The 16,944-nt window shown below is 41.9% G+C and overlaps 1 protein-coding gene across 1 annotated transcript in view; it reads left to right on the top strand.

Annotated features, from left to right (window-relative positions):
• Window positions 1–16,944, top strand: part of LOC121292273 (papilin-like) — a 42,095-nt gene that overhangs the window by 10,575 nt on the left and 14,576 nt on the right. Inside the window, exons 6-8 of the mRNA XM_041214103.1 lie at window positions 1,487–1,799; window positions 10,395–10,532; window positions 11,250–11,377. Coding sequence (XP_041070037.1) covers window positions 1,487–1,799; window positions 10,395–10,532; window positions 11,250–11,377 — 579 coding nt within the window. The remainder of the gene's footprint in view (window positions 1–1,486; window positions 1,800–10,394; window positions 10,533–11,249; window positions 11,378–16,944) is intronic.

Below are 16,944 nucleotides of genomic sequence, written 5' to 3'. Positions count from 1 at the left end.
GTTTGAAGGTGAGAATCACACTTCTGTCTTCCCGTTCTGTTGCCTCTCTCTATTCCAATCAGGTGTGGGACTTGCTGTAATTACCTGCTTATTGCATTCTGAAAACAACTGCTTGGGGGCATGCAAACTGAGCAAATGAGCACCCTTCTCTGCAGAAAGCTGCCTGTGCTTTGTGCTTTTACTGATTGAGAATATGCTGGTTGAGATTGAGATTGAGAAACTCTGTTTGGGGATTACTTACAGATCAATGTGCCCTTATTGTAGATTTTCATACAAAATCACTTCCCTCACTGACCAGAGTACTGGTTCCTTTTGGTGAATAAGTGCAGAATAGACCAAATGTCCTTGAAGCTGCTACAACAACTTGCATTTATATAGCACCTTTAACATGGTAAAATGTCCCAAAGAGTTTCACAGGAGAAATTATCAGGCAAAAATTTGTCACCAAGCCACGTAAAGAAATATTACAACAGATGACCAAATTTTGGTAGATTTAAGAAGTGGCTTAAAGGTGGAAAGGCAGAGAGGTTTAGAGAGGGAATTCTAGGGTTTAGGACCTCGTCAGCTGAACACCTACCCACCAATGGTGAATGATCAAAGTCGGGGATGTTCAATGGGCCAGAATTGGAGTACAGGTAACTTGAAGGGTTGTGAATTTTTGGAGGTTACAGAGATAGTGAAGGATGAGGCCATGGAGAGATTTGAAGGATGTAAATTTTAAAATTGAAGCATTTCTTGATTGGAAGCCAATGTAAGTCAGCAAACACAGGGTTGATGGGTGGATGGGTCTTGTGTGAGTGAAGTCACAGGCAGCAGGGGTTTGGATGCCTTCCAGTTTATGAAGGGTAAGAAGTAGGAAACCAGCAGGAGTGCAGTGGAATAATGAAGTCTAGGGGTAACAATGGCGTCAATGAAGGTTTCTGCTGCAGAAAAGCTGAGATGGAGTGAAGATGGCCGAGGATACTGAATTAGGGTATGGGCAGCAGAATTTTGGATGAGCTCAAGTTTACAGAGCTGTGGACTCTATGTAATGATCTTCCAAATTTAAACATGGATGTTAGAGCATCATGGGCTCTTATTTTATTAAGTAGCCTTATGTGCTGCACCTTATCGGAAATCTAATTATATTACATCTACTGGTTCCCCTTTATCTATCCTGCTTGTTACCTCCTCAAAGAATTCTAATAAATTTGTCAGGCATGATTTCCCCTTCATGAAGCCATGCTGACTCTGCTTGATTGGATTATGTATTTCTAAATGCTCTGCTATTACACTCTTTATAATAGATTCTAACATTTTCCCAATGACAGATGTTAAGCTAACTGGCCCATAGTTACCTGTTTTTTGTCTCCCTCCCTTTTTGAATGAGGGTGTTACATTTGTTTTCTAATTCCCTGGGACTTTTCCAGAATCTAAGGATCTTAAAGGTATACTCGGTGAAATGTCTAATATTTGTCTTTCTGGGATGTGGGGGATTTATTTGCAGCTTATCCAGCTACGTGCTTGTTAATGAGTGCCAACGGCCCATGCACAGATTGGACAGTCCGATGGTTCTTTGTCCCGGGTGCTGGGCTCTGTAACCGCTTCTGGTACGGAGGATGCCATGGGAACAAGAACAACTTTGGCACAGAGGAAGAGTGCCTGAGTCAGTGCAAGAGATCGAGCACCCACAGTGAATCAACTAGCATGCCCGCCGAATTACCACACTGGTGGGTCCCTCACACAGGACGTCATTCCGGGTCCTATCTGCCTCCAAACAGAGAATCTGTACAACCGCAACCAGAACAGCCCATTTACAGGTAGTGCTGTTGTTACTATGTTATATACTAACAAATTGCTGTATCTTTTTTCTGTGTTTTTCTTAAATACATAAAAATGATGAAAGACTTTGATAAAGTAAATTAGAAGAAATTCTTTCTACTGACAGGAGGCTCAGCAACCAGAGGATGCAGATTTCAAATAATGGCGAAAGAACCAGGAGGCAGTTACACCCCTTAGCTTAGGTCCTTCAGATTTGGTCCATGATGAGGGGCAGGGAGGTGTAACTATGAGTGAGGCAGGTATGGAGATCCAGAAGGTAGCACTGGATGAACCTCAGCCCTTTCCAACTTATCCAACAGGTTTGAGGACCCTGTAGCCTATGTGAGAAGTACAGGGAGGATGAGCAAACTGACCACAGCAAAGTGGTATGGGTTGAGGGGAGGAAATAGAAAGGAATGTAGTTGTAGCATGGAGCAGTATAATCAGGGTGATAGATACTGTTCTCTGCAGCCAAGAGCATGGGTCTTGAAGGCTGTGTTGCCTGCCTGGTGTCGGGGTTAAGGACAAACCCTCACGGCTGGTGTAGAAGGATCCAGTTCTCGTGCTCCATGAAGGTACCAACAATGTAGGTAGGACTAAGAAAGAAGCTCTGCTAAAGGAGTATAAGCAGCAAGGGACTAAACTAAAAACCAGAACCACAGAAGTAATAATCTCTGTATTACTACCTGAGCCATGAGCAAATTGGCATTGAGTAAACAAGATCAGAGTGTTGAATACATGGCTCAAAGATTGGTGTGGAAGAAATGGGTTTCAATTCATGAGGCACTGGCACCAGTAATGGGGAAAGGGGGAGATGTACAGATTGGGACAGCATTCACCTGAAGCATGCTGGGGCCAATATTCTGGTGAATCATATAAATGAGACCAAAGAAAGGGCTTTAAAATAAAAAGTTGGAGGCGGGAAGAGGGGGCTGGAAGAGAGAGTCCATGTGAGGGGAGATTTAGAAAGTTAACAATAAAGGACAAGACAATAGTGCAGATTAAATATAGGGGATTGACAATCATAGTGTGAAAGAAAGGGATAGGTTGTACAAACCTATGAGTGCACCAGCAAAAAGGGCAAGAAGACAGAATTAAAGGCACTTTAATTTATTAAGAGGTAAGAAATAGGGAAAAAAGCCACTGATTGGATGGTTTATAGGTCCCTGAACAGTAGCTACACTGTAAGAGAGAGTACACATCAATAAATAATGGGGTCTTGCAATAATCATGGGTGATTCTAACCTTCATATAGATTGGACAAATCAAATTGGCAAAAGTAGAGTCAAGAATGAGTTTATAAAATGTATCCAGGACAGTTTCTAAGAGCCATATATTCCAGAACCAGCCAGAGAACAGGCTATTTTAGACCTGGTAACGTGTAATGAGACAGCATTAATAAATGATCTCAGAGTAAAGGATCCCCTAGGCAAGATTGATTATAAGGTGATAGAATTTCACATTCAGTTTGAGGGTGAAAAACTAATGTGTTACCTTTATAACTGCCTTTATTTAAATTTATCAAGATAGTTGGCTACAGTGAACTTAGAAAATAGGCTGAAATAGGTAAGATGGTGGAGAAGCAGCACCAGACATTTAAGGAGAGACTTCATAACTCAACAAAGATATAATCCATTGAGGAAGAAAAACTCTGAGAGAAGGATGCACTATCTGTGATTAACTAAGAAAATTGAGGATGGTATCAAATTGAAAGAAAAGGTGTACAATACTGCAAAGATTACTGGTAGGTCAGAAGATTGAGAAAATTTTAGAAATCAGCAAAGGGTGGCTAAAAAGATAATGAAATAGAATATGAAAGTAAACTAGCAAGAAATGTAAAAACAGACAGTAAGAGATTCTACAAGTATATAAAAAGGAAAAGAGGCACTAAAGTAAACATTGGTGCCTTAGAGGATGAGATTGGGGAATTAATAATGGGAAATGAGAAAATGGCAGAAACTTCACAGTGGAAGACACAAAACGCATCTCAAGAATAGTAGAGAATCAAGGGGCAAAAGGGAGGAAGGAACTTAAAACAATCACTATCACTAGAGAAAAAGTACAAGAAAACTAATAAGACTAAAAGTTGACAAGTCCCCTGGACTTGATGGGCTGCATCCTAAGGCTAATAAGATGGTGGATGCATTAGTTGTAATCTTCCAAAATTCCCTGGATTCTGGAAAGGTACCAACGATTGGAAAACTGCAGACGTAATGCTTCTATTCAAGAAAGGAAGGAGGCAGAAAGCAGGAAACTATAGGCTAGTTTGGCCAACATCTGTCATTGGAGAAATGCTAGAATCCATTATTGAGGAAGTAGTAACAGGACATTTAGAAAATCATTATACAACCAAACGGAGTCAACATGGTTTTATGAAAGGGAGATCGTGTTTGGCAAATTTATTAGACTTCTTTGAGGATGTAAAAGCAGGGTGGATAAATGGAAACCAGTAGATATAGTGTTTTAATTTTCAAAAGGCATTTGATAAGGTGCCACATAAAAGGTTACTGCACAAAATAAGAGCTCATGGGGTTGGGGATAATAGCAAGTATAAAGGATTGACTAACAGAGGAGTAGCATTAGGTAGCATCCCTGCATCTAAGCCAAAGGCTCTAGGTTTGAGTCTCATTTCAGGACTTGATGACCACGGAATGTGAGTTTATAAAATGATCAAACAGGTTGATTGTCAACCTGCAAATCCTTCTAATACACCTAAGGGTGTGAGAGTCCCCTGGCCCCCTCAAGCTGTAGCCTCTAGTTTCAGGCTAGTGACCCATCTTAGAAAAAAAAGGCTATGGAAAACAGATATAAGCATGTGCTTTGTCTGGCTCATGCATCTCTAGATGCAAGAAATCTTCTAAGTCTAACTAACAGGAAACAGATAGTTGTGATAAAAGGGTCATTTTCAGGTTGGGCAAACTGTAACTAATGGTGAACCACAGGGATTGGTGCTGGGGTCTCAACTATTTAGGATCTATATTAATGACTTTGGTGAAGTGTATTGTAGCCAAATTTGATGATAGCACCATAAAAAACTCATGGCACAGAAAGAGGCCATTCAGCCGATTGTGCCTGCACCGGCTGAAAAACTTAAAATCTAGCAGTCCATTTTAATCCCACCTTCCAGCACCAGGTCCGTAGCCTTGCAGGTACTTTAGGTGCAGGTCCAGATGCCTTTTAAATGAGTTGAGGGTTTCTGCCTCCATCACCAAACCAGGCAGTGAATTCCAGGCAGTGATGCCCACCTCATGTCCCCTCTAATCCTTCTACCCATCCCCTTAAATCTATGCCCCTGGTAATTGACCTCTCTGCTTAGGGAAACAGGGCATCCCTGTCTACTCTATCTAGGCCCCTCATAATTTTGTACACCTCATTCAGGTCACCCCTCAGCCTCCTCACTTCCAAGGAAATCAATCCTAGCCCACCCAATCTTTCCTCATAGCTGCAGTTTTCAAGCCCTGACAACATTCTTGTAAATCTCTTCTGTACAGTCTCCAGAGCAATTATGTCCTTCCTGTAATGTGGCAACCAGAACTGTACAAAAAATTCCAGCTCTGGTCTAAACAGCATTTTAAACAGTTCCAGCATTACATCCCTGCCTTTGTATTCAATACCTGGTCCAATAAAGGAAAGCATTCCATATGCTTTCTTTACCATCTTGTCCACCTGTCCTGCCACCTTCTGGGACCTGTGGACATGCAATCCAAGTTCTCTCACTTCCTCTACCCCTCCCAATATCCTCCCATTTATTGTGTATTCCCTAACTTTGTTTGCCCTCCCCAAATGCATTACCTTACACTTCTTTGGTTTGAATTCCATCTGCCACTTTTCTGCCCACTTAACCAAACCATTGATAAAATATTCTGGAGACATCTTTTCACTATCAATTACTCGGCCAATTTTTGTGTCATCAGAAAATTTCTCAATCGTGCCACCCACATTTAAGTCCAGGTCATTATGATATACAACAAACAGCAAGGACCCCAACACTGAACCCTGGGTAAGTGAGCCCTGTGGAACGCCACTGGAAACCACTTTCATTTGCAAAAACATCCATCAATCATTACTGTTTCCTGTCGCTGAACCAATTTTGGATCCAAATTGCCACCTTCCCCTGTATCCCATGAACTTTTACTTTTCTGACCAGTCTGCCATGTGGGTCTTTGTCAAATGCCTTACTAATACCCGTGTAATCAACATCTACTGCACTACCCTCATCAATCACCCTTGTTACTTCCTCAAAAGATTTGATTAAATTATTAAGACATGGACCTTCCCCTGGCAAAACCAGGGTGACTATCCCTGATTAATCTGTTCCTTTCAAAGTGACAGTTTATCCTGTGTCTCAGAATTTATTCTAATGATTTGCCCACCACTGAAGTCAGACTGACCAGCCTATAATTTTCTGGCCTATCCCTCGCACCCTTTTTAAATAATGGTACAACATTTGTAGACCTCCAATCCTCTGGGGTCTTGCCTGTATCTAGTGAAGATTGAAAATGATCCTCAGAGTATACACTATTTCCCATTGGCTTCCTTTAACAACCTGGGATACAAAGATAGATAGGAAAGCACATTGTGAGGAGGACACAAAAAGTCTGCAAAGGGATAGAGATAGGCTGTAAGTAAGTGAGCAAAACTTTGGCAGATGGAGTATGTGGATAGATGTGAGGTTGTCCACTTTTGTAGGAAGAATAGAAAGTCAGAATATTATTTAAATGTAGGAACTGAAGTACAGAGGGATTTGAGTGTTCTTGTACATGAATCAACACATAAACATAGAAATTCGGAGCAGGGGTAGGCCACAAAACATTAGGATACAGGTCAGCAAGTAATGAGGAAGACAAATGGAATGTTTGTCTATATTGCAAGAGGAATGCAATTATTACAATTACAATTGTACAGGACATTAGTGAGACCACACCTGGAGTACTGTGTACTGTGTTTTGGTCTCCTTACTTAAGGTGGGATATACTTGCATTGGAAGCAGTTCAGAGAAGGTTCATTAGGTTAACTCCTGGGATATGAGGTTATATGAGGAAAGGTTGAGCAGGTTTGGTCTATACTCATTGGAATTTAGAAAAATGAGAGGTGATCTTATTGAAGCATTAACAGGGTAGAAGCTTGACACAGTAGATCATAATAACATCATAAGAAATAGCAGCAGGAGTAGGCCATTTGGCCCATCAGGCCTGTACCACCATGCATTAAGATCATGGATGATCTGATTGTAGCCTTAATTCCATTTTCCTGCCTGTCTCCATAACCCTCGACTCCCTTTTCAATCAAAAATCTGTCCAACTCAGCCTTCAGTATATTCAATGATCCAGCCTCTACTACTCTCTATGCAAGAAAATTCCAAGGACTAACAACCCCCTGAGAAGAAATCCCTCCACATTTCTGTCTTAAATGGGAGACGCCTTATTTTTAAACTGTGCCCCCTAGTTTTAGATTCCTCAACAAGATGAAACATCTTTTCAGCGTCCACCCTGTAAAGCTCCCTCAGAATCTTATATGCTTCAATAAGGTCCAACCTGCTCAACCTTTCCTTATAAGACAGCGCCTCCATCCCAGGAATCAGCCTAGTGACCCTTCTCTGAACTGCTTCCAATTGCAAGTACAACCGTCCTTAAGTAAGGAGACCAAAACTATACAGAGTACTGTAGGTGTGATGTAAAGAACATATCTTTTTTATTTTTGTTGGACTGTGGATTAAAATTACAATGGCTGCAGTTTGAAGGACATGTCCACTGGAACAGTGTGAGGGATATGTGTGCCATGAAGGACAGGATGGTGTCGAGGAGGAGCCTGGTCTAATGGGGAACTGCCTGGCAACAACGTTTTACTTGGCTGCTGACCAGGTGACCAGTGTTTGTATGAGAGCAGTGCAGCTGAATAGCTCCTAGCCTGAAATGAAAAAGATCTAAAACTTCTATCTCCTGTGTGTGTAAGATTCCAGTAATTCTACAATAATAGCTAGTTGGTTTTTTCTCCTCATATCTCTATAATCTGCTCTCTCTCTGAAAACCCCTGTCAAGAGGCAAAGGGAAAATTACTGTTAGAGACATTGAAAGGCAAGTGCTCAACCAGTGAACTAAAGACTGAAAGTGCTGGAAGACCACCACGTGTCATCAACAAAGAACTGAAAGGAATTTGGAAGACATCGATCAAAATCAGCCCATTGAATCCTGTACTCCAGAATTTGTGCTATTGAATTGTTTTATCCCACCCTTAAAATCCATGTTTTTGTATTATGTGTGGTGTACGTGTGTGTATAGGGATTTAAAAAGGGGTAGAGTTTAGGTTATAGAGTTAGAAATTACCAGTTCATATTTCTTTCTTTTGCCATTGGTTAATGACAGATTGTTCAATGGACAGTTATTTACTTATTAAGTTTACAAATCTGGCGCTCGTATTCTGTTAACCTAAATTAAACAATTAGGTGAATTGATCAAACTTTTCACAAAAGGGGAGCAGTGAGGCTTGATATTGCAGCGCACCATTCCTAGTGAGATGTGACAACTGTGTACAGCTGGAGCAGGACTTCCCTACTTTTTTACTCTATCCCCATTGCAATAAAGGCTAACATGCCATTTGCCTTCTAATTACTTGCTGCACCTGTGAGCTAACTTTTTGTGATTCATGCACAAGAACATCTGCATCCCTCTGTACTACAGCATTCTTCAGCCAACCTGAAAATTAGTCATTTATCCCAACTGTTTGTTTTCTGTTAGTTAGCCAATCCTATATCCATGCTGGTATATTACCCCAATTCCATGAGCTCTTATCTTGTGCAATAAGTACAGAGTGAGAAATGATCTATTGGAACATATGAAATTCTGAGGGGGCTGAAAAGGGTAGATGCTGAGAGGATATTTCCTCTCATGGGGGAATCTAGAACTAGGGGGGAACAACTTCAAAATAAGGGGCCTCAAAGATGAAGAGGAATTTTTTTCTCTCAGAATATCATTAGTCTTTGGAAGAGAGCAGTGGAGGCTGGATCATTGAATATATTCAAGGCTGAGTTAAACAGATTTTTGCTCAACAAGGGAGTTGAGGGCTATAGGTGACAGAAGGAGAAGTGGAGTTAAGTTCATAATCAGATCAGCCATGATCTTATTGAATGGTGCTGCAGGCTTGAGGGACCAAATGGCCTACTCCTGCTCCTATTTCTTATATTCTTCACCACAGATGGCAGGGGAGCAGTTTTATTATGCAGAGAGTTGTTACGTATCTGGAATGCACTGCCTGAAAGAGTGCTGGAAGCAGATTCAATTGTAACTTTCAAAAGAGGACTAAAGAAATACTTGAAAAGGAAGAATTTTAAAGGCTATGTGAAAAGGGCAGGGTAGTGGGACTAAATGGATAACTCTTTCAAAGAGTCAGAACAGGCACAATGAGCTGAAAGGCCTCCTGTGTTGTAAGATCCTATGAATTTGTGCTCATCAAGTTGCTGTAGACATTAGTGTTGGGCAGTTGAACCCAGACCCCAAAATTGTGAGGCTTCTCTCCCAATGCTGAGCTTCACTTGACAAGAGCACAAGTTAGAAAACCAAAAACTTGCACCAGTTCATGCTCTGATTTACTTTTGCATCGAGCAGTACTTGGTGTGAGGAGCAGAGGCTGGGGATCTGGTGTTCACACTAGGATTTGCCAAGGCGGATGCAGACTAATTAATATACAATGCAAAGACATCCATGGTATTTATGCTTATCACTTGAAAACAAAATTCAACAGTCGAACACGGCAGAAGCCAAGGTGACTGATTGAAACTCATCCCTTCGGTATACCAGCTATCCTAGTCTGGCACACAGCCGTGTTCTGACTGCTTGAATTCTTCATCGAGGAACTGTGGAACAGGAGGAGACTATTCAGCACCTCGAGCCTGTTCTGTTATTTGGTTAGATTTTGGCTGACCTTAACTCAATCTACCAACCCCCTCAACCCTTGGTTCCTTAATCCTTAATGCCCTTATCTAACAAAAATCCTTAATGCCCTTATCTAACAAAAATCTATCAATCTCAGCATCTTTAGTACGCTGGCCATCAGAATGTTCCAGAAGTAAGAACATATAATGCTGGAAACACTTAGCAGGTCAGAAAGCATCTGTAGAAAGAACAGACAAATTAACATAGATTTGCTTAAGTAAGAATTACAACGCAGAAACAGGCTGTTCGGTCTAACCAGTCCACACTAGTATTTACCCTCCACATGAACAGAATGTATGACTACAAAGTGGAAAATGAATGAAGTCGGTGCAGTTATTTCCAGCCTTTGAAGTTGCCTCACTCTAGGCATGACCTCACGCAGTGTTTGCTTAACAACATTTAGACTTCGCAGCCTTTAAAAGGACAACTTAGCATCAGAATTATGCATTCTGCATTATAAAGTACTACATGGTCTATATAAATTAATACATGGACACCGCCTAAGGGTATATATTTTACATTCATAGAGGACCGTATCAGTTCCTAATGATTGGCATAACTTTGAAAATCACCTGCCATTAATTATTCAATTTAAAAACAACAGTTTAACTGTATTTGAATTGTTTTATAAATTTAAGATTCAACAAACTTTATTTCCTGTGCCAGGTTAAATATAGAAAGAGGTGATCCTTCCTTGGTGGATGCAAGGCCAGGGCAAACCGTGAGGTTACTGTGCAAGGTTGATGCTTCCCCCTCTCGTACTGTTGAATGGCACAAAGATGGAAGGCCATTATATTCAGTAAGGTTGGTCCAATTATTCTAAGTTAAAGGGCTTAGCTGATAATAGCTATGGCTAGAAGGCTTCTTCTAGAATTCTATAACTCGATGTGCCAAATGCTAGAACATCTATATGAGGTTTCTAGCCCCCTTTATGAAACCTTTCCACAGGTGATATGGACGTTGTTCTTGCAGGACAGCAACTGCTGTGTTGAATGTGGAGTATTTGATAATTGCTGACTGTTCACTTTGTTGTTACTCAGCTTGTGGTTGAGTGAGAATGGTCAATAGAAACTTAAAAAAACAAGAATGGATTTGCTTTCATACAGCATGTTCCATGACCTCTGGATGTTCCAAAATGCTTTACAGCCAATGGAGCATTTTGGAGTATAGTTGCTATTGTAATAGGGGCAACCAATTTGTGTATAGCAGGCTCCCACATTCAGCAATGTGATAATGACCAGATAATGTTTTAGAGATGTTGGTTGAGGGATAAGTATTGACCAGGATGTGGAGGTAAACTCAATTGCCCTTCCTTGCGATAGGATCTTTTACATCCACCTGAGAGGGCAGATGGGACCACAGCTTAACATCTCCTCTGAAAGACAGCACCGCTGAATGTGCAGCATTCCCTCAGTACTGCTCTGGAATTGCAAAATGGAAGGGAAGGCAGGGATGATTGTCTCCTGAGCTGGCTTTTGCTGACCTGTTAACTGTATTGATTTTGCTGTTTCTCACATACAGGCACGTCATGCACTCAGATGGGTCATTAGCAATCAACTGGGTTCGAGAACAAGATGCTGGATTGTACACGTGTCACGCATCTAATGGACGTGATCAGGATTTTCGTCAAGTTCAGCTTAAGGTTCAAGGTACAGTTTTTGCATTGGGAGTTTTGATCTGAAACATTAAACCTATCCATTAATGGTACTGTAAACTCTTTTCAAAATAATGGACAGATCAACCTTGTATGAATGTGCTAAGAGGTCATTCCTAAGCTAAGGTTTTATTTGAGAAACTCTCCTGAAAAACATTCTCTTTTTGGCAATTAGACAATCCTGGTGCAAATGTTCTTTATCCATGATTCTCACAGGTTGCCTTCAATCCCTGCACTAGTATGAACACAGTAAGAATGTTAGAAAAGTCAAGAACAAAAGGTCATTTGGCCGAAAGAAGTCTGTCCTATTAGTATTCCACCTGTGCTTTGAAGACCTCTGTACGCCGTGTTCTTGCAAACCAGTTTGGTGGATTAGTTCAGACTTTCATTCCCCATGTGTAAAATTTCCTCCTGGTAATTGATGTAAGTCATTTATTGTTAAAGTGACTGCAGAGCCAGTTTCGATGTACCTCCACTCCCCTTAATAACATCTTGATTTATTTATTTGAAAAACTTATTTTTGAGTTAAGCTAGTGTGTACTTTCCTAATCAGAATGTAGCATTGGGAAACACAATCAGATCATTGACACTCACTGACACTCGTCAACAGTTCATTTCCTTATGTTCTTTTGTTCTTATGGTGTTGTGTTCGGGTCTAAACTTGTGCTAATCATGAAGCCTGCAAATCCAATTCTGTTTCAAAAAATATATTTATAGGAATCTTCCCAAAGTAATCCCAACTCCCTTATTGGGAGCCCCAATCCTCTGCTCCACTCTTCCCAGAGACTGAGATTACCATCTCACTGTTAGTGCCATGAAGGTGGCCCAATGAATCTCTTTAAAAAAACAGATCTAAAAATAGAATTAGTGACTCCTGCATGATCTCATTTACTTGTGCTGACTAGTGTCGCAAAGTAATGTCAAAGTAAGAGTCTGCCTCTGAGTGACTGTGTTGTGGCCAGTCATTTTTTACCTGTGTGATTTGATATTTGGAATCTCTTATAGAGGTAATGTTGGAACTGAGATTCATTTTACAAATGAGTGTCTGACCTGTGACCACATCAAAGATTATTATTCACACAGGGTGGAATCACAATTGGTTGACTGCAGTATGGAGAGAAGATATCTTGGAAGGGTTGGGGGGGGTGGGGGGGGGGATCGAATGAAGCTTTGTGGGTAGAGCTTAGGAATAAAAATGGGCCTGCCACATTGTTAGGTGTTTATTATGGACCCCCAGATAGTCAGCGGGAAATTGAGGAGCAAATATGTACACAATTTGTGGAGGTGTGTAAAAACAATAATAGGGTAATTATATTAGGTGATTTCAACTTTCCCAACATTAATTGGGATGGACATAGTGTTAAGGGCTTGGATGGAGTGGATTTCTTGAAATGTGTACAGGAGAACGTATTAGGTCAATATGTAGAGGGTCCAAAAAAGGACGGCGCAGTGCTGGACATAATTCTGGGGAATGAAGCCAGACAGGTGGCTGAGGTGGTGGTGGGAGAGCATTTTAGTGATACTGACCACAGCATGGTACAATTTAAACTTGTTATAGACAAAGAAATAGATAAGTTGCAAAAAAATGTTTTGGATTGGGGGAGAGCGGATTTTAGTAAAATAAGGCAGGATCTAGTCGAGGTAGACTGGGAACAGCTACTTTTGGGGAAATCTACAGGAGAGCAGTGGGGGGGCTTTCAAAAAGGAAATGGGGAGGGTACAGGCTCACCATGTTCCCTCTAGGGTGATAGGAAGGAGTAACAAGCCCAGAGAACCATGGATGACCAGAGATATTCAGGATACAATGAGAAGGAAAAGAGAGGCTTTTAGCAGGTACAAGGGGAGCAAATCAGCGGAGGCATTAGTGGAGAACAGAAAGTGCAAGGTGGAGCTTAAGAAAGCAATTCAGAGAGCAAAGAGGGGATATGAGAAAGCTCTGGCTGATAAAAGTCAGGAAAATCCCAAGGTATTCTATAAGCATATCAATGGAAAGAGGATAACCAGCAAAAGAGACCAAAGAGGCAATCTATGGGTGGAGCCAGAGGACATTAGTAGAGTGTTGAATGAATATTTCACATCCGTCTTCACCCAAGAGAATGAGGATGAAGGTATGGAACTCGGGGAGAGAGACTGTGAGGTTCTTGAGCAAATTGATTTAGGGAGTGACAAGGTATTGGAGGCATTGGCGGGCTTAAAAGTGGACAAATCCCCAGTCCAGATAATTTGTGTCCCAGACTGCTAAGGGAGGCAAGGGAGGAGATCGCAGGGGCTCTGACCCAAATTTTTAATTCCTCTCTGGCCATGGGGGAGTGCCAGAGGACTGGAGAACAGCTAATGTGGTTCTGCTCCTTAAGAAGGGTTGGAGAGATAAGCCAGGGAACTACAGACCAGTGAGTCTCGCATCAGTGGTAGGGAAACTATTGGAGAAAATTCTGAAGGAGAGAATCTATCTCCACTTGGAGAGGCAAGGTTTGATCAGGGATAGTCAGCATGATTTTGTCAGAGGAAGGTCATGCCTAACAAATTTGATTTAGTTTTTTGAGGAGGTGACCAGGTGTTTAGATGAGGGTAGTGCAGTTGAAGGGGTTTATATGGATTTCAGCAAAGTCTTTGACAAGGTCCCACATGGGAGACGTATAAAGAAGGCAAATTCACATGGGACACAGGGTAATTTGATAAGGTGAATTAAAAATTGGCTTAGTTGTTGGAGACAGAGGGTGATGACAGAAGGATGCTTTAGTGACTGAAAGCCCATGTCCAGTGGCGTACCACAGGGATCTGTGCTGGATCCCGTATTATTCATCATTTATATAAACAAAATAGATGACTATATGGGGGAATAGGATTAGTAAGTTTGCGGATGACACAAAGATTGGCCGGGTGGTTAGCAGTGAGGCTGAGTGTCTTGGCCTACAGGAAGATATAGACGGGATGGTCAAATGAGCACATAAGTGGCAGATGGAATTTAACCCAGAAAAGCGAGAGGTGATACACTTTTGAAGGAGTAATTTGACAAGGAAGCATTCAATGAATGGCATGACATGAGGAAGTTTTGAGGAACAAAGGGACCTTGGCGTGTGTGTTCATAGATCTCTGAAGGCAGAGGGGTATAATAGTGGGGTGGTGAAAAAGGCATATGGGACACTTGCCTTTATCAATCGAGGCATAGATTACAGAAGTTGGGAGGTCATGTTGGAGTTGTATAGAACCTTGGTGAGGCCACAGCTGGAGTGTGCAGTTCTGATCGCCACATTATAGGAAGGATGTGATTGCACTGGAGTGGGTGCAGAGGAGATCCACCAGGATGTTGCCCGGTATGAAACATTTAAGTTATGAAGAGAGGTTGGATAGACTTGGGTTCTTTTCGTTGGAGCAGAGAAGACTGAGAGGTGACCTGACCGAGGTGTACAAGATTATGAGGGGCATTTACAGGGTGGATAGGGAGCAGCTGTTCCTCTTAGTTGAAGGGTCAGTCCATGAGAGAACATAAGTTCAAGGTGAAGGTCAGGAGGTTTAGAGGGGATGTGAGGAAAATCATTTTTACCCAGACGGTCTGGAATGCGCTGCCTGGGAGGGCAGGATGAGCACTTGGCACATCATAACATTCAAGGTTATGGGCCAAGTGCTGGTAAATGGGATTATGTAGGTAGGTCAAGTGTTTCTCACATGTCGGTGCAGACTCGATGGGCCGAAGGGCCTCTTCTGCACTCTGATTCTGTGATACTTGGAAAAATATGAGTTAATAAATGAAATTCAGAGGGTGGCGATGGTCTGGAATGCACTGCCTTGGGGGGTGGTAGAGGCAGATTGCCTCACATCCTTTAAAAAGTACCTGGATGAGCACTTGGTATGTCATAACATTCAAGGCTATGGGCCAAGTGCTGGTAAATGGGACTAGGTAGATAGGTCAGGTGTTTCTCACGTGTCGGTGCACACTCAATGGGCCGAAGGGCCTCTTCTGCACTGTGAGATTCTGTGACTTCAGTCCTTCCACATTCCAATATTTACCCCTTTATTTAAATTTTGTTGACTTCAGGATGCTAGACAGGATGGTAAAATGAGCAGAAGCTTGATAGATGGATTTCAGTGCAATAAGTGTGAAGCAGTGCACTTTGGGAGGGCTAACATGGAAAGACAGTATTACCGTAAATGGCATGATTTTGAAAATGTGTAGATGACACAGGTTTCCCTCTACACAAATCCTAAAAGTTGTCATGGCAAGTTGATAAGGCAGTTAAAGAAGCATATGATTTCAGGGTTTATAAATAAAGGAATAAATTATAAAAGTAAAGAGATAATGCTCTAACTTTATTAATCACTGGTTAGGCCTCAGCTGGAATATGGTGGCAGTTATTCAGGAAAGATGCAAAGGCCTTAGAAAGGGTACAGAGGAATTCACCAGGATGTTACCAGAGAGGTGGGACCTCAGCTACGAGGAGAGATATGGAAAAGTTTGGACTGTTCTCTTTGAAACAAAGCCAGGGGAGTGGAACTAATTGGATAGCTCTTTCAAAGAGCTGGCACAGGAAGCATGGGCTGAATATCCTCCTTCTGTGCTGTATGATTCTGTGAACTCTTCAATACCTCAATGAGGAGACCCTGTTTATCAACCCCTCCTCTCCCTTTGCTGTAGAGAATAAACTCTTTAGATCACTATTGTATTTTTTTTTTAAAAACCTGAATGATGTTGATTGATAAGCTGGTTAGTTTGTTTCTATAACCTCAGATGATTCTCTTGGGGAACATTGGGCATTCTATATTTGATTTGTCTCTTCTGCTGTTCCCTGTGCCCAGCTGCTGCTCACATCCGACCAAGTTTGTCTGTGATTGAAGCTCGGGTTGGGTTCTCTGCACAGCTGACCTGCCCAGCTGAAGGATTGCCAAGACCACAGGTGTTCTGGGAGAGAAACGGCACAAGAATTGGCAACCAGGCCTCACCTCAGTCGGCTGGATGACCAGTCTTTACGCTTTATCTCTGTAGTGAAGCGATGTAGGGGAATACGTCTCTGTTGCTCACAACAATATGGGACCAGTACAAAGGATGGTGGTGGAACTTAAGGTCAACTTTGCATTTTTAAGACTACTTTAGTTTTGGAAGATTGTTCTAAGCACACACAGTTTGTGTTGCTATATCCAGCCAGTGGGGGTTTCTCCCTCACACTGCTCAAGGTTTGTAATAAACGAGCCAAGAAAGTTGGCTTGTGTTACAAATATGCTTGAATGCCTCCTCTTCTCACCACCCCCCCATCCCATTGCCTGCACTGATAGCCTAGCTCAGCCTTGGTTCAGTCAAGCTCCACTCCAGGGACTTGAACACATAAACCAGGCTGACACTCCCATTCAGTACTGAGGGAGCACAGCACTGTCAGATGTACCATCTTTTTGGCTTAACAAACATGCATTCCTATAGGGGCTATCATGACCCCAAAGCACTTTACAGCCAATGAAGCACTTTTGAAGTGTAGTCACTGTCGTACTGTAGCAAACGTGGCAACCAATTCATGCACAGCAAGAACCCCACAAACAACAATGTGATAATACTGGCTAGAACTCCCTGCTCTT

Source organism: Carcharodon carcharias, chromosome 20 (genome assembly GCF_017639515.1).
Source record: "Carcharodon carcharias isolate sCarCar2 chromosome 20, sCarCar2.pri, whole genome shotgun sequence".
NCBI classification, from domain to species: domain Eukaryota; kingdom Metazoa; phylum Chordata; class Chondrichthyes; order Lamniformes; family Lamnidae; genus Carcharodon; species Carcharodon carcharias.
This window is presented reverse-complemented; position numbering and strand designations above follow the sequence as displayed.